Source organism: Falco rusticolus, chromosome Z (genome assembly GCF_015220075.1).
Source record: "Falco rusticolus isolate bFalRus1 chromosome Z, bFalRus1.pri, whole genome shotgun sequence".
NCBI lineage: Eukaryota > Metazoa > Chordata > Aves > Falconiformes > Falconidae > Falco > Falco rusticolus.
The window spans coordinates 82,932,793-82,951,576 of record NC_051210.1 but is presented as its reverse complement, the minus strand read 5'-3'; the positions used below and the strand labels follow the sequence as shown (position 1 = coordinate 82,951,576).

General features: G+C 45.4%; 1 protein-coding gene across 1 annotated transcript in view; it reads right to left on the bottom strand.

The window, feature by feature from the left end:
* DCC (DCC netrin 1 receptor) overlaps positions 1-18,784 on the bottom strand; it is a 133,667-nt gene that overhangs the window by 20,612 nt on the left and 94,271 nt on the right. Inside the window, exons 12-14 of the mRNA XM_037372664.1 lie at positions 14,849-14,881; positions 5,039-5,104; positions 3,177-3,339 (exon numbers count right to left, since the gene is read on the bottom strand). Of these exons, the coding sequence (XP_037228561.1) occupies positions 3,177-3,339; positions 5,039-5,104; positions 14,849-14,881 (262 nt within the window). The remainder of the gene's footprint in view (positions 1-3,176; positions 3,340-5,038; positions 5,105-14,848; positions 14,882-18,784) is intronic.

Sequence of the window (18,784 nt, the reverse complement as noted above, 5' to 3'; positions counted from 1 at the left end):
AATTGTGCACTTTGCCTTTTGGGCTGTAGGAAAGGAGATAACAACTGGTATAGTGGTCCTGTACAAAAAACCTGAAGGAGGATACAAAATGGTTCTTTTTCCATAAAATCTCCCCCAGTTTTCACAGAAAAATCATTCCAGCTCAGCCTCTTCCCCTGCCAGCCATCCTGGAAAGCTGCAACCAGCACCTGGCTCTCCCGTCACCTGGTGTGATGCTCCTCTCCCCTGTGCTAAGATCCAGCCACCGTGCAAGAGCTGGGGCAGAGGCCACAGCTAACACGCTGCCGCAGCTAACGAGCTACCCCAGCATGCAGGACAGGCGGAAAACCAGGAGCATCCCCAGGGAGCACTGCAGTGAAATATGGAGGCTCTTTAGTGGCTGCAACTTGTTCCCCATTAGTTTGAGTGGATTACACTTTGGTTAATGCCTCCCCCGAGCCCTCCCAAATGTACACTGACACATCCCTATTACTTACACAGGACTTAAACTAGTCTTAGCTTATTTTCTGCAGCCTCTTTTTACACCGCCCCCCTGCCCAGCGCTCGCTCAAGACCATGCTTCATTTTTAATGGCTCCGATACGCAGTATTTACCTACCAGGCTTGGCCAAGGTGTCCACCTTCCCCCTCTCTCCCATGGTAGTCACAACATCATGTTACTAGCCCACAGACTAATTATTCTGGCACGTTACAGATTTTGGTACTCCCTTGGAGCCTTAAAAACACTCCTGCAGGTCGGGTGCACGCTGTACAATGTGGTATTTGCCCCCGGTTTAGGATTCCACTGGGATTCATCTTCTCTAAGCTTAAAGCTCCAAACTGCCCTGCCTGGACCAGGAGTGAAGGGTGGGAGCTGATGGTGGCCCCATCGTCCACCCTCCCTGGTGGCCCATTGGCAGCCGCTGCCAGTGCAGGACAGCGAGCATCTCGTGCTGTGGAAGCTGTAATTACAGTGAGGGTGTGAATCTCAATTCCCGCAGAAGCCGTGCGTTCTCTTTACTCACCACCATGTAAGTTATTGCACCTGAATCTTTACTCCCATTTTTTCTCCCGTTTTTTACTGGTGTCAAATTGTCACAGGGTTCAGACAGCTGATATTTCATTCTCCCCTAGATGGCAGAGATAGAAAATACCTACTAAACCACCTAGGTCACTACCAGGTTGTTCTGTCTAATATGCTTTATTGTGCTTTGTTCAGCCAAGTTTTAATTAACTTCAGAAATACGACTTGCCTCCACTGACGGCTTAAGGAGATGATTCCATCACCCGCAAGCTTTCGCTCTGGGGAAGGAGAACATTATCCAGTGGAACTGGCCCTTGCCCTCACTGCATTCTTCATTGGTGATTTTCAACCAAGAACCTGCTGCTCATAAAAGCCTGAATCGAAACTGAATCAAAGCTCTTTGTGTCACAGGATGCACTGGTCCAGGCAGGTCAGAACCAAAGGCATTCCCAGCAACCACCTCTGTTTTGGGGAAATGCAGGACTTTTCCTGTTGTGTTCCATTCCAGAACCGTCGTTTCATGTTCCCTGTCCTAGTTTTCTCCCGCTTCCAGTGCAGAAGTGGTTAGTTTGGGGAAACTTGGGTGAGATTCACGCGCCTACAGGATAGACATTTAGAACTTAAACAGCAAATGTAAGTCCATCAGCTTCACGCTTTCTAAGTGGCAGGCAGCAATAAGCACCTTCAAATGGCAACTCTTCCAGTGTCTGATGGTAAGAAGGATGATTCTTTGAACACTCCTGTTCTTCCCCAAGGGCTACAGAGGAGGTCAACGACGATCAGCTCACACTCGGATATTTAATTTTTGACATCTCATTCTGGATAGATGGATCCCTGTTTGTTTCTTTCTCTTGTAATTCCACTTTCCCTGTTAGAAACTCAAGAGAGCTTTTGCCTTGATTCACCAAACTCTATTCAACATCAGAATTTCCATAGCCTTCAGATAATGCCCTCATTTTCCGGTGCTATGACTCACAACAGAAGCAGATTTTACAATCAGCTCATCATGCAACTGCCCCAGCACCCCTAAAAGCATAAGCCCTTACTTTTCTGCCTAAATGAGAGCTTTCTTATTTAAAAAATCTACCCTCAAACATCCACCTTTAGAGAAAGCACTTGTCCTGGTGACCGTAACACACTACAAGCTGCCATCCGCCAGCCTGGAACTGATTCCAGCAAACACGGGAGCCATTCCATTCCTTGTCCATCTCTTCCTTCATCATGCCACCTCTTCCTAAGCATCAGTGCAAATCAATATAATAATATCTGGCCTGTGCAATCAGGGTCTGAAAAAACCAGGTCAAAAAAAAAAAAAATTGCCATTCCTGTGGGCAAGCTATGATTGAACTTTAGTTTCTCATGTCCACACTTCCGTAATAGTCTAATAACACAATGAATAAATAGTGAAAGAATAGTCTAATAATTTTCAATGCATTAAATGCAGCACACCCAGCTGTTCCAAAGCCATCGACTCCACTTCTAACTCATCGTAAAACCCAAAAAAAGCTTTGTGCTTTACACTGCTGCCCTTTTATAGCCTTCCAGAGGAATCCTAAAGATTTTTTTTCCCCTGTAATTTTCTATAGACTGTTTGGTGGGGGTTTTTCAAGTGCATGAGAGTCACCTGGTGGAACAGTTCGGGATGCTTTTTACTGGAAGATGTTTTGAGACAGGCTGTCTGGAAAGGATAACATCCTCCCCAAGGTTAGCAAGTCAGCAGGGCTCACTGTGTCTCAGCCGTGCAGGTGCAGGGCTGCGGAGTCAGGAAGGCTGGCAGCATCATGAGGTGCAAAGATTTTTTATTCCCTCCCCGCCGCCCCGCACCCCCCCCCCCCCCCGCCCCCCCCCCCTGCTCCTTTACTTCAATAGAATAAATTCTTTCCTGTGTCTGAATTATACTGGGCAACATAAACAACAGAGAGCTGCAGATGGCATGCTTGTTTTTCACAGCTCGCCACGCCAGGGGTACTTCTGCTCCATGGTTTACTCTGCAGCTGGGGACAGAGGTTACTTGCCTCTCCCTAGCAGTGAGGAGTGACACCACCAAACCCAAAAGATGGAGCCCCAAACTGCAGCTCAGTCCCAGAACCCCCGCCATGGCTCTACAGAATAAATGTTCTTGCCCGTGTCTATCTTGAAACCTTTTCCTTCCACCCCATGCTCTGAGAACCTACTTCCTCTGCTGCGCCGAGGAGCGCCGGGTGCAGATGACAGCCACCGCCACCACCACCACCACCGTGATGACGCCGACAGTGACGACGATGATGATGAGGAGGTTGCTGTTCTTCTGGGGCGTGACGCTGCCATGGGGAGGGTGCATCTGCCCGATGGGGGGCTCTGGAAGGAAAACAGAGGAGGGGATGGTTAGCACTGGATTTGCTCGCCCGCCTCTGTAGGGGTCACCCATAGAATAAAACAGGGAAAGCCTGTCAGGTGGCGTGAAATTCTCTGAAAAAGCAGACGGAGGGTGCAGAAGGGTGCTGTGATGAGCTGAAATTTGTATCTTGCTGTATTTCAGTGGTACAGCAAAGAGGAAAATATTTAAGCAGTAACGACTTTTATGTTTTCTGGCTGTTACTAACCTGATGTTGGGAGTCAATAACTCTCAGCTCATCTTTACTATTATCAGCTGAAAATGGAAATACGGGGACCATAGATTTTTTTTTTCTTTATGGCCTATACAGTTTTTCTCGGTATTTACAGGCAAATACATCTCTCATTTATCAGCCAACCCAAATGCCTGATTCATTTGCCAGCACTGCATTCATCACTTGTTATAACTAATTATAGTTATATTTTATATAGTTATATATTATAACTAATTACTAATGAAACTATTTAAATAATTTTCCCTTTTTCTCATAGCCCTTTTTCAGGCAACTGACTAAGACCAGCAGCTGTGAGTGCCACCCTTTCAGCCTTACAACAGTCTCAAAGATTTTGGGGTTTGGCTTCTTTTTCATTTCTATGCTGAGTAAAAGGCACTGAAGGAATATACCATATAAAACAGAGCACCTATCAAGAAAAACATTTTTTTTTCCTCTCCCTACCCTTTATTGCAGGCTCTGAAAGCTCTTTCTTTCTCATGAGTCAGTTTTCCTGTATTTATGAAGCACTACTATGAAGACCAGGAGAAATGCTTAAACCAGTGGTGTGTTGGCTGCACCACAGCAGGACACAGAAGGGGAACAAAATTTTGCATTCCTTCCGTGTCTCGACTGAGAATAATCAGCATGAGTTTATCGGCTAGGTACCTTGTAATTATTTTGTACTTTTAAACCTCACTTGATGCCACATTTGAGGGAATCTGGTCTGTTGTTTCATTCAATAACGTGAGATGCCAATGCCTCATTAGGTAACAGGGATGGGGTCAGGAATAATAAGTTATTGACAGCATATCTACACCCCAGCACACTCATTAGCTTCAGTTAATTTTTGTTAATCAATGGGGTTTCCTATGTCTTTCTATTTTAGAGCCGGATTAATTAATAAAAAACCCCAGTATTTTCTGCAGAAAGCTGAAATGGAAACGTAATAACAAAAAATGTATTTTACAATTCTTTTTAAGCTGTTGTTTTTTGGTTTTGTTGTGGGTTTTTTTTTGTTTTGTTTTGTTTTTTTACAGGTATTCCTATGGCCTGAGATATATCTACCACTTCTCTTGTGATGGGATTATCATACACTTCTGGGAGTATTGCATCAGCTGGAAATCTGGCGGGTACCTTGGGGATCAGCTTTAAGAAAACCAATAGAGAATACATGGTGTCCTGACAATATTTTTGTTACTCTTCTTTTTTGTTACCGTTCTGGTTAAAACTGCTGTCGGGTTTGCAGCAGGTATTTTGCATGCAGATGGGATTTTCTGCAGCTGAGAACACTCTTCCCTACAAAACAGTGAGTGTGAGAGCTGTGGCCGCATTGGGTGGGAGAGAGAGGAACGAGAGAGCAATACAGAGAAGAAAAGTAGGAAGTTGTCACCAAAACGGCATTCTTTTTTTTAAATTACGGAGTGTGGGTGGACGGAGCCTGTATTTACCATTCAGACTGCTCCTATCGATCAGGTTGGTGTCCACTGGCCAGTATGAGCCATCCCCGTGCCGACCTGTTGGTGGGAAAAAACCCACATCAGACACAGTGTGACAGGTAAACCAGAAAAGACCAGTTTGTCACTTGTGACAGCACCTGCCCGACAGCGTTTAAAGCATCAAACAGCGCAGGAAAAGCCATCCCATACGCGCCGGGGAAACTCCGTCATTGCAGTGGGCATTGGAAAGCCAGCTGAATTTCAGCCCTTTGAGCAGCTTGCTTTGTTCCATTGGGTTTTTTCCCTCCTCCTGATGTATTTGTCAGAGTGACAAACTAAGGTGGGATGGCAGCCCCCGCCTGTGGCTTCCCACCACTGGGAAGCCAGCTTGTTTGAATTTATTTCCCTGCTTGTGGAAATACAATGCCACAAGTGCTTCGTTTCTTAAAAAAAGCTTGCCTCTATTCTAATCCTGATGTTTAAAAAGGAAACGAACAAACAAAACCAACCCCCCCCAACAAAACAAAACAAAAGAAAAAAAATCTAACAAGGAATATGATTATCATTCCAAAAATGTTCTGGCTGTTGAGGCAATATTTGCACTCCAAATGAATACAGTGAAATTGGAAGTGTTCAGCTTTTCTCCTGCTCTATTTTATCCCAGTTATCAGCTTCGGGCTAAATAGCTGGGACAGTGTATCCGTGTTTCTGCCAAGACCAGCACATCCCTGCTTCCTCACGTCCAACAGAAGAAGTGCAAAGGTTGGCAAAGTCCCACCAAGCTCCTCTTGGTGCCTCTCAGTGTGGGAGTGAGCAGAGTCCACGGCAGGAGTGGTTTGGGATACAAGCTGCTCTTCTAGCAAAGGCCAAGCAGATGCCAACAGCACGCTCGTGCACCACAGCAAAGCCCAAAGCGTGGCTGTCTCATTCCTCCAAAGCTAATTAGTTGCTTTATGGAAGTCAAACGAGCCTTTCCAGGTGGCAGCATCTCCGCTGATGCAGCAGAGCTCGGCTGGGACAGTGCTTCAGGGAAAAGGCGATTCCTCCGAGATGGGCAGAGGCTGCTGGAGCATCACCTCAGCACCACCTCCGTAAGACCCTTGGGCACCAACTTTTTTTGGGATGCCACCCCTAAACTGTACCTGAGGGTGGGGTTTGGTTGGTGAAGGAATTCTGTAAAAATCCTGAAAATTTAGTGCAGGGCAGCAAATTACCAGGGATTATTCCAGGTAAGTTCTGCATCAAACAGCCACCGTCTACATCAGCTCTCTTGGTAGAATAAGAAAAAAAAAATACCCCATTTTCCTGCAGTTGTTTGTTGCTGCTCTGCTCTGTTAAAACAACTGCCATATTCCTCTCCAGAGGTGCTTGTATTTCTGTGGCTTGCAACAAAATTCACGTGCATAACTTTGTCTACCAATTTGGAAAGTATTTTGTGATGAATGGCCCTAAATAAATGGAAGATGATTATCATCAGAAGACACTTCAATGTAATCATCTTTTCAATCAGTGTAATTGCACAGCTACAACAACTTGATCCCAAGAAAGCAAGGCTGCAAAATGTTTAGCTGTAGAAGCAGACATAATAGAGACAAATGTAAGGTGTACAGTCATTCTGTTTACCAAGACAATGCTCTCAAAGCAGCCCTGTTCATAGTGTTACACTGCAGCATGTGAACATGTTGTGACCCCGAGGTTAGATTGTGCTTGGGAAACTGGGTAAATACCCAGGAGATAGTTAAATGGTACTGGGTTTTATATTTAGCCCACACTGAAACATCTTAGTGGGAGCCTAATGCACTGGAAAATTTAGCCAGGAGATCAGAGACGTAAAAAAGCTAACCCTGTGTGCCTGGTCCTGCTGGTGAGCACTTTCTGAATCAACCTATGAGCACTTTCCAAGGCATTATACGTGACATTTTCATGGTAAAAATATTTGTGTAAACAGCTGGCCCTTTCATTGCTGGCCCTACTACAGTGACTGGCACCCGGAGAAGCCGTTGATTTGGGATGGCTCAACACAGAGAGGGGCAGGCAGCTACCAGGGAAAGGGTCGGGCTACATGGTCCATCTCGGGGGGTACCTGGGCCAGAAATGGTTTTGAAACACTTAAATGTTTTAAAACCATTCCAAGGCAGCAGAGTCTTCTGTTTGACTTACTGAGGGCAATTCTTCCAAAAGGTTCGCCTTCTGATCAGAGGCGATTTCACTGATAAGAAGCAGGAATGCAAATAACTCATAATGAACAGTATTTCAGCACCATGGTTTATCAAGGATAGCCAAGAGTGAATTTATGGTCATTTGGCTCTGTTTTGCTATTAAGACAAGCAAACCTTATTCAATATTTAGATAAGCACAGAAATCTAAGCACTTAGGAGGCAGGAGGTATCTCTCTGATGCGTTGCAAGGTTTTATACATTAAAGGGCAGGTGAGGCTTAAACCCCTTAAGGGTTATCCAACATCTGTTCCAAGCCAGCACACCTCCATCGATCATTTCTGTCTCCACCTTTCACCCGGCAACAGTTTAGGTTATATTTCCCTTTAAAAAACTCAAATGATGTGCAAGAGCATTGCTACTGGCAGGCTGCTGCTACACTCCGTTCCAACGCCTCAGCTTTTCCCTATGTTTATAATAATGCAACGTAAAAAGTAAACTATCCTCCCTGCTTCTCCCTTGTCTTCAGCGCCCTCACCGTGCTCACCTGTTGGTGCTGTCGCTCTCCACCTCCTTCCCAAACCCACCGGTGGGTTTCTTGCCTTACAGAAGGCAAGAACAAAACTCCCGTCCCACTGAGATTAGATGCAAACCCTCCATGTGCCAGCCACGAAGTTACGTCTGAGCGCAGCACAACTCAACAGACACATCCAGGTCTCATCTGGGGGTTTGGGCTCAGACAACAGGCTCCCTCTTCCACTTCCAACAGTTTCCATCGGAGCTTTTTGGCTTTGGATTCCATCTTTTGGAACAAGCCATTATAAAATCTTGACTAATCAGCTATTCCTTGGAGAATGGCCTTCTTTAGTGGAGGTTAAACAGTCTTCACACTTGATTTTCCTCTGTTTAAAATGAGTTGTATTCAAGGCGGTAAGATACTTGCAGCAGTACCAAACCCTGCATCCATATGAACCTACATATAATTTCTCACTTCTCTGTTTAACTTCTGTCTGCTGCCAGGCCTGTCTTTCAAATTTTTGAGTACCTCGAGCCTTGCTCTGAAAAAGTGTTTCTTTCTCCCACAACTGTATCTCAGGCGTCATTACCTGCAATAAACATTTCAACTTGGTCTTGTCGAGGCAAAAAAAATAATAAATAAAAATCAAGCTGTCGGTGACAACAACAGCTCTTCATCCTCTCAGGTCTCTAGCACTTGGAAATTGGCCAACAATTCTGTTGTCATTTTGCTGTAAATCTTCCTCCTTTTCGTGCTTTACTCCAGCAGCTTCCTTATTTGCCATCTCCAGGTATCCCTGCATGGCACGGGCAGATCGGCAGACGTTGAAGGAATGCTTTCTCTTTGCAAAACGCTCACTACAAGCCATCTGCCTGAGCTGGAGAGGGAATGACACTTGCTGGTGTATCATCTGGCTCCTCTGAACCAGACCCAGCCCTGCACTGCCACTGGATTTTGCCTTGAACAGCCCAAAATACGGAGAAAATAAGATAAGCAATATTGTCGTATGAGACAGCAGAAACTGCATCTGACATGTCCTGCCCCATGGGTGTCCCTCGGGAGGATCCAGCATGCAACCAGTCATCGGCTCTCACAGCCAACATGAGCAGTCAGGCACATGGTGCCATCAGAAAAGCTGAAATTCTGCTTCCACGGAAAAGCTGAGCTCCCTATGCTAGGTAAGGTGCCGAGCACTTGGGAACCTGCTCCAGGACAGAGCAGGACACGGCAAGCTGCCTTCTAGCCTGCTGCTGACTTGCAGCCCCCCTGGAAACCTGGTGGGATAAGGAAGCTCAGGTACAGCAGAGTAAAAGCAGAGTGAGGACAGCTGACAAAAAAAGGAGGAATAGGAGCTTCTGCCCAGAGCAGACACACAGACATCTAAGAAAAAGAGAACATCCCTCTGCCACCTTGTTCCATTTCAGGATCATCTGCTGGGAAGGCAATAAAACAAGCCAGAAGAGGGAAAGGTTGAGTAACACCCGTTATGCAGTTCAGTATCGCTCCACAGGCTGCTCCTTCATCCTGGAAGAGGGGCTGGGGTCCAGCCTGGGATGGGTAACGCCGAGCAGCCACAGCGCACAGCCACACACCCCGACACACTGAGCTCAGAGCACACTGAGGCAAGGAGCCACCTCCACGGCCACAGTGAGCTTCCTTTCTCGTCACGCGAAGGTGCCCACCACACGGCCAGACTCTGAGGTGTACTGTGTTAGCGGAGGTCCGGCATCCATCCTGAACCTCATTTACACATAACAGAGCATGAGGACTTGTGTCTTCTTCTCACCTTTGGTCAGCACCTGATAGCGACGGAAAGATGCTGGGGCTCGGGGCAGAGATGCAAGATGAAGTGAGCAGCTACCACATCACCTGTCGACTTTCCAGTCCTTCTTTTCCCAGTGCATCCAGGGGCCGTTGTCTCAGCACAGGAAACACAACCAATATGCAGAAATGATCCTTCTTCTTCACATTTCAAGCATGGCTTCTGAGATGCTTTCCATTTGTTGGACCTTAAGAAAGTGTTCCTACACTGCTTGGCAAACACAGCCAGATGACAGAGTTTAAAAGGCTTTTCCCACCTCCCCCAGGAGTGGTTATTCTGATAAACGGGATACTTCTCATTTCTTATTTCCAGCAAAGAACATTACAGACCACTGCATTATTTGTTTAGAAGCAGCTCTTGCTGCGCTCTGAATTTGCAAAATAGCTTCAGAACCGAAAGCCTGGAGCTACCAAAAGCTTGAGAAGCAAGAAAGAGGCCAACTTGATGCCTTCTGGAGTCACAATATGAGATGTTGTGACTGTTTGGGGGCTGACATCAGGCTGGAGACATGCCGGCAGCCGTTTTGATGCAGGAAGGCAGATGGAGAAAAACAAGCCCAGGGAGGTTTCAAATGGGCAAACAGGCAATAATCCCACAGGGTGAAGGGTGAGCTGCAGAAAGCCAAATTCCAGGCACAACTAGACTGCGCTTCAAACACTCTTGCTCTGCAAAATGAAGCAAAATGGTGTGCTGTTTACTCACGAGATGGGGAACACCGAGGTATAAAACGGTGGGTGTGTGGCAAAGTGCCCGGTGTTCACCCCCTGTTAGGAGAGGCCAAGTCCCTGCAGCATCGCTTTGAAACCTTTCCACATGCCTCCAGACTGGATACAAAACTACACAGACCACTGGTTTCCTCTGAGTTTGTAAACAAAATCCATGGACGTCTGTCTTGGATAATGTTCTCCATGGGCTTTCTGCGGAGCTCGGGTATGGTCACTGGTCCTGCTCCAGGCATGGGGAACAGAAGCCTCCTGCTGGCTTCACCATGGCAGTAAATATGAAATCTGCACTTGTAAACATCTGATTTATAGTTTAAAAAGAGTAATGTCATACAAAAATAAATAAATAAATAAATTGTACCTGTATTCCATATGTAACAGATTTCCACAGTGATATATGAATTTATCTAGATAGTTTATATGACCCATTTCCCAGGAGGTTTTCAGAAAACTGAATAATCAAAGCATATTGAAATTTCCTAAGATAAGAAGAAACGTTTGTTCAAAATTCTGTATGTTTCCTTCCATAAAAATTTACAGGGGACACTATAAAACATTTGCAGTGCAGAAGCAGGACTCATCTTGCTTTGCTCTTGCAGAGATCTAATTCCGATGGCAACACAAAACTGTTGACAAGTCCTATATTGACAAAATACGGACTAAAGAATTTAATATTGTTTTATTGAACAAAAACGGGGCAAGATAAAATGCAATGAATTCATCTCTTCTTTGCCTACTTCAACTCTATATATTTCAGATTAAAATAATAAACAGAGTTTTTTAGACTCCAGGAAGCCTACATCACAGCCCACCTGAAAGCAGCTGGCCCTGGCCCACATATATAATGTGTGACAACAACTCTCTTGGGCATCTGAAACTGTAACTTTATTCTTACGTTCATATCGCTGCTTTTACTACCTTTGCACATGCCCTGCTCTACCAGTGGCATACAGGTAAAATAAAAATGGGCAAGGAAGACATATTCAAGGGCTTGGCACCCACTTCAGATTGAAGGGCTCTCTTGGGAAGTGCATGACGTGATTCTCCAGATGCTGATGCTCCTCTTTTTCCCCTCCAGGTAAGAGTGTCTGTGCCCTGGGAGCATTACTTGCATTTCAGCATTGGGATTCCTCCTTCTTTCAGACAGTTGTGGACCAGCGACGGAATGGGCTGGGCTGGGCTCAACTCTGTCTGGCAGTCATGTGCAAGAATGAAGTCATGGGGGTAGGGTACCCCTTGCCTCCTCTTATCAGTGGTAGCCCCTTCGTGCAGCAGCTGGTCTCTGCTCTCCCAGGGAGTTGCCACAACCAAGAGTACAGTTGCCCCGGACTAAGAAACCTTTGAAACCCTCCCTAAGTTCTGCTTTCCTCCCTATCTCCCCTTCCTGCACCCAAGGTCGCTGGCGGTTGTACCGCCCCTTCTAGCAGATCCCACATCTGGGGTCCTCAGAGCTCTGTCTCCTCCTGCCCTGCAGCCTTGGTGTCTCTGCCCGAAGCCCCTCACACGTCCCACATCCTCCAACAAGGCTTTGCTGCCGTGTAAGTCGATTTTGCTTCCTGAACACGGGAGCCACGAGCTGGCGTTGGAGACAGATGACCTACCACAGTTAATTCATGTCACTCAATAACAATTGCATTTGTGGCAGAGATGGCCCCCAGGGCCCTGCCCCAAGCACAGAGTAATTTAAAAGGCTCCCCCTGACTTCAGCAGGTGTCGGTTCAGGCTGATTAAAGAATTAGCTTTGATGATTTCTAAGGCAAATGAGCTTTCAGAAACTTTGACTTTGTTTGTCTTACAGCTTGTGTAAGCAGTGCGGTTGCAGTGAGACCTGGCACCATCCACTTGTCTTTAATGGAGCTGGAATAACAGAATGGAATGGTAGAATCCTTTAAATTGGAAAAGACCTTGGAGATCATCGAGCCTAACCATTACACCAGCACTGCCAAGCCCACCGCTAAACCACCTTGCTGAGCACCATACCTACGTGGTTTTTAAACACCTCCAGGTGTTAAGCTGCCTAAAGATCAAGCAAATGCAAGTGAAGACCTCAGACTTGGATTTATTAGAATTCATCATCGAGGTCACATAAAAATGGAAGCTGAATTCAGATACCAGCAAGCCTACAGAAGATACAACAAAAAGGTTCAGAATTTCTCCTCCTTATATCCCACAGTCCTAAAGAACGAAAATGCAGCATATTCCAAATCCCCAGGGGGAAGACAGTATTTACGTACGAGGAGTGACTGTGTAACTCAGGTTGTGCACACCCGCTGGCTGCTAAAGCCTCGCTAACCTTGTTTCATTTTTGTCATCTCATCAGTTATTTGACTCAAATGAAACCAAAACCCCCACCATACCCAAAGCAACTGGGAATTCACAGGCTACGGTTGCAACCCCAGCACAGTTACCACCTGGGGGATGCGCTTCAGCCAGACACCACACTGCGAGTAGCTACACCAGACTGGAGGAAATCTTTCCTGGCTTAAAGTCTATACCGAGCATCACTCACTAAACAGGTGGCAGAGACTGTTCAGCCTGGTCAAGAGCAATGAATTATTCTGATGTTGCTTTTTGCACAGCAAGGAAAACCTGAGCAAGGGGCACAGCATTCCCAGAGGAACAGGATGCACAAAAGGGAAACAACACAGACCTCTCTTTTTCTGGGGTAGTTTGAGGAACACATATTCACCTCCCATATACAAAGCAGCTTAACCTGTCATGCTTATGTACATCTCCCCATTAACTAGGGAGTTAATTAACGAGGGAGACAAAACTACAGCACAAGGTAGGATAGGCAGGTCTCCCTGCAGAGGATCTGATTCTCCATATCCTTGTGATGGACATAGCTTTACCACTCTATGGAACCTTAAAATGTTTTTCCACATTTTTTTTTTTCCTCCCATAAAGCATCGCAAAAGTAGTATGTAGAGCATCCGACCAAGGGGATTTTCTGCAGCGCTCCATGAAAAGCAGCAAGTAGAAGCTCAGGAACCAGCCTGATGCCGCTTGCACAGATACCTGCTTCATGGGCAAGAAGATGGGGGACAAGTACTGGGAGGGAACGGACCATGCCTATAGGAGCAGTGGTCCTATGGTTGTGCCTGGCAGTGACTCCGGTGCCGGCTTTGCCACTGGAAAGCCCCACCAGCGGAGAAGGCAGATGCCCCACACGCTGTGCCATGAGATCCATTACACACCGCTACGGTACAGCTGTACAACCATACGGTCACAGAGCAACACGCTCGGTGAAAAACAAAACCACTAACACTACTTTTCCATCCAGCCTTCTCTTTTCTCCTTGTTTTTTAAAAAAAACACCTGAACTTGACATTTTTTCAGTCCTGCTTACCTTGATACCTTGTGCTGGAGCCTCTCCTAGGCTTTCCAAACCTGCCTGAAAACACCTTATATGCAAATTTGAAGAAAAACATACTGACAATTTACTTTCAGGCTGCTTTGTAACTTAACACTTTTACCCTTTAAAAAAATAGGGTTTACCTTTTCAAACCTGACATTTTCCATTTGTGTGTGCTGTGGTGCAAACAATCGTACCAAGCACACCAGCTTTTAATTTTGTAATTCGTATACTTCTGCTTCTCTCAGGAAATTGTACGCTGAAATCAGAAGGTGAATTTCCCAAACTGGCTGAGAGAGGGTCCCTCCAACATGCCGCCTTGCTGTGAGGCTTTATGTGGTACCTGGCACAAAGTGAAAACCTAGCGAAGAAATAGGCCAGGGATGCTCCAGGTCAAAATAAAACCTACAAAAGGGCTTAGAATTGAGTTTTGATCTTCTAAATACCGCTCTCTTGTCTTCCCTAGGAATTATCTATCGCAGGTTAACGTAACCCACTAAACTGGGGTAAGTCAAGCCAGGGACTCGCGGTTTACACCTCACTTTGCCTTTTAAACTAGTGGGAACTCAGAGTACAAATCCCAATAAACCTCCCAAGACCAGGTTTGAGTTTTTCTCAAAAGTCACTGCAGCATTTCCTTGGGCAGACGTCACGTAAATGTACGATGCTCTAGCTGTAATTGGAAGAAATACTTTGGAATAAATAGGTCTGAAGCAAAAAAAAGGGAAGAAATATCCTAGCAACAGGCTTCACAGGTACTCGAAGGGGCAGAGGAACCGTGACCAGTCAGACATTTGTATTTGGAAAATGCAATGATAATGCCTTGAAAAGTTGACTAAACTTTGCCATTATGAAACAGGAGCTGCTTTGAGAGAAAAGATGATTTATGATTTCACATAGTGAGGCTTTTGAACTTTAATCTATAACCCATGAAAGGGTGTAAGAGGAGCCTGGAAATTATGCTGAGCTTAATTATACTTAATGTGAATTATTCAGAAGTGCAGCAGAGAGACTAAAAATTTATTTCACACAAAGAAGCTTGACATTTTAATTGGTCCTTCAGAAAAGAGACAAAACAATTTCCTCTCCTGAAAATTTACATCTTCCCCATCAAAGCAGCAGCCTCAGCTGAGCAGAACTTCATTAACAAGATTAATTAGCAAGCCAGTGCCTGCCTCATCAGGTGTGCAGCCCAGGTGAAAAGCACGGCCCCTCCCCAGAAAAAAGGCAACAGATTGAGGGCACCGTACCTTGGTCATTAGCCATTTTGTCAGGGTGCTCAACTGCAAGAAAGAGACAATGTCATTAGAGGCTGACAGCTCCTCGCCGCCGCATCACACCAGCTACCGTGTCTTAACCGATCCCCATTTCCAGAGAGATCCTGGAGAACCGAGAGGACACAACACAGCGTCATGGAATCACCAAATAGCTCCGAGTGGGAAGGGACCCGTAAGGAACTCTGAGTACCGACTCCCTGCTCCTCACAGGGCTGCAAAAAGCGACGCCCTACAGCCAAGAGCATTGTCCGGATGCTCCCGGAATTCTGAACATGGGTTGAACCACGAGTAGAGCGGGTATTTTCACCAGGTTCTTCCAAACGTGAGACCTTGGCCGCAGCACTTTTTCATTCTCTTGGGTATTTTTTTCTGGCATGAGCGGAGAAGCTTAATCAAGCAAGAAGGGAAAGGGAGACACTGCTTCTTTAAATAATTACACTCAGATCACCTATGAGTTGAAAGCCTGGCTTCTACTCCCATTGGTTCAGCATTTTACAAGAGGGTTTAAAACTATTTACATGCTTTTGCATAATAACCATAAAAGCGTGATCTGAAGTGCACCAGGCAAGACTTGGAAATTCAACAGATATATTTATATCTGTTATTTATATGTAGCTTTTAAAAATTTTTTAAAATTGTTTAATTTTTTATTTATTTTTTTTAAAAATATATATTTATATGTAGCTTTCCTGCGTGGCTACAACTTCTGACTATTTATGATGCAGCTGAGGGAACTGAACTTTCCTCGAATTCCTAAGTAGCTATCACGGTAGAGCATTAACCAGCCCTCTGCTTCATAAATTATGTAAGAATCTTAAAGTAGAGGAAATTGGAGGCAAAAAGAAGTGATTTGGCATGTGAATCTGGAAGCCCAATAACCCCCGCCTGCAGGTGCGGAGCAGGTTGCTCCCACGCTGCTAAAACCACTGCAATGTCCTGGATCACGGCATCGTGCTGGGAACAAACGGAAGTACCGAAATAGCAGTGATCTACTATCACGGGCACAGTCAGGAGCTCCACACCTGTGGCAGAGGGGGCGTAGCTCCTTGGATGCCCCCCAAACCTTCACTTAAATTCCCACACACCCCCCCCCCTCAGACTTTTTTACATGGATGCAGAGAAGCAGAGTATATGGAGCACATACACAGGGTTTATACAGAGCGCATACCAGGGTATATGGAGCACAATACACAGGGTGTATATGGAGCACATACACAGGGTATACGGAGCACATACAGGGGGTATATATGGTGCACATACACAGGGCCTATGGAGTACATACACAGGGCCTATGGAGTACATACACAGGGTATATGAGGCACATACACAGGGTATATATGGAGCACATACACAGGGTCTATGGAGCACATTGTCTCAAACTTTCTAGAAATCTGTGAGCCTGTGCTTCCCCACTGTGCCATGACTGGGCTACCACCCTTCCTTCAGGACAAATATCCTCAAGAAGACGTGAAACCCTGCCCATGACTGCCATTACTTCCATCCGACCGCTGACGCCACTCAGACGCTGCCCTGGCACCGCTCAGTGCTTGCTGCCTTCTCCAGGTGATGGAGGAGGTGAAACCATGACACCTCCAGTGCCTAGAAATGCTGCAGCCCAGGGGGGTAGCACCTGCTTCAGGCAGGTCACAGGGGTTTGCCTTTGGTGCCAGTTATGAACCGGGATGAGCTGTTGGAGCACGACGCAAGGCAGCATTAGAGGGCACTGCAGGGCTAGAAATGCTGCCCCACACTTGACCACACAAGGGGGGTCAAGGCGCAGAGTGGCATCACCTGCGGGTTCAGGGCTCTCGTAGAAATGGTACAAGGGGCAGCTTCTCATCTGATGTCCTGCAGAAAGCCCATGCCTAGAGTTTTCCTGCCGATCTTAGCACAATGGACTATCTGTGTTTCATGCCCATGATTTCTTTCTCCCTCCCTCTCACCCTCCCTACTCTTCCTTTTAAAACGGCATCTGATCTGGAGTGCTATCCCTGCTTCGCATTATGTCTGCAGGTGCATTAACAGGCAACTTTTTTTTTCCAGTTCATACGTGTGGATGTAACGTTTTGAGCCAGCCTGACAAGCAGGATACCACTCTTTCATTTTCTTTAATTAAAGGAGCTCGGTGCTCAAGGAAGGTCTGTTTGTAAAGGCTGGCTGAAACGAGAATGGGTTGGGCTCAGCAGAGGAAAGCGTAAGCACACTCGCTACGTACAGTTCCAAGATCTGCTTGTTTCTGCAACAGAAGAAAACCCAGAGAGCTGACAAATTATTGGAAAGCCTGAGGAAATCCCCTGCCTGCCTGCCTGCCTGCCTGTCGCCAGCTCCGTCCTTCCCTTTAGATGTCACATTTCATTGGGCAGTTGCAACCTCAGATGATTTATTTATTTACTTCTGCAACTCCAAGAATTTCTGAAAATGATTAGTTAAAAGCCACTTACAGGCCAATGGAACACTGAGACTTGGACTTCAACATCAGGAGCAACCTGTGAGTATGCACTGCAACAGGCTGCAAAATGCACATACGATTTGGGTGCTCTCTGCTTCTCTTCCATAAACACATACACACACATATATATATATATGTATATGTATATGTATATGTCATCCAGGCTCAGTAAGGAGAAAGAAAAATCCGAGCAACGACACCGAATTCTGGCCCATGTTATACAACAAAAACCAAAGGTGGGATGTTTGATCACATTTTATTCTTCTCTTCCAGGTGCCTAAGAAGGTGTGTATCTGCTTCTTCATGCTCTAAGTGATAAATTTAACAAGCCAGAGCATAAAGAAAGCAGATCCTCACCTGATGTAAACTGTGGTAGACTGATTGAAGTTCACAGTGTAACGACAATTTACATAAGCTAGGGATTTGCCCATTTGCCTCTATATTACCATCAGCGGAGCTGAAGTGGAAGAATATAAACTCATTGCTCCGTGGTAGTGTTATTTACTACTAAACACATCTCTTTCTCACAGATCACTACACTTTCATTAGTAAAGAAAAGTCCCTACAAATACTCACATTGCAATTACAACACAAGGAACAGCTTGGTTTCCTTGGAGGAGCTTTATGTACTCTACTACACGAAACGAGACAGTGGGTGACTTAGTGGATCTTTGATGCTTGTTGAGTTCCTCGTGATTTAAAACTTTCTCTGATCAGGACACAGATTCGCCATCAGAGCTCGCATCACCATATGGCACATACAGATCTTCTGCTAATAATTATTATGGGCAGGAAACCAACATTTTTGCATAATTCACAATGCACTCAAGACTTCAGAAAGTCTTTTCACCTCAAGTGTAGGGACGGATTTGTCAAAAGACCAGTTGAATAGAATAGAACATGACATATTTAGGGTGGATATCATTAAGTATTCATGGCAGGGTATTAGACAGAGTCCTTGTAGGCTATTACAAGATGTAACAAATGTGTAAATTCATCTTTTTGGTATCTGTTGATGCTGTCTGATCTAGAATTCATTTCCCAAATGAGTTTTATGGTACTTTGTGTAAACATTACAAAGTAGGTGATATCAAGTCCGTTAATCTTTTGGTTTAGTTGAGATATCTGGGTCTCTGTATCTTTTCATATCTCATTAGTCTGCGGTTATTATATTTTGATGCCTTGGCTCATTTTAAACTCAGTCTAATAGACTTCTTCTGCTTGGCACAAATTGTGAGCATGAAATTAAGTTGGCACCATCGGCTTGATAGAGATGAAGCACCCGTGAAGTGCTATCTCTTCACATTTCATGGCAGTAGAGAATGAATAATCAGTATCTTCCCAATAATTCATTCAAAGTGAAACATGACTTGGACAAGTAAGTCCTGAAAACCTGGGCAGGCAATGATAAGCTCAGAACAAATTGATACAATTTTTCTTTTTTTTCTTTTTCCTCTCTG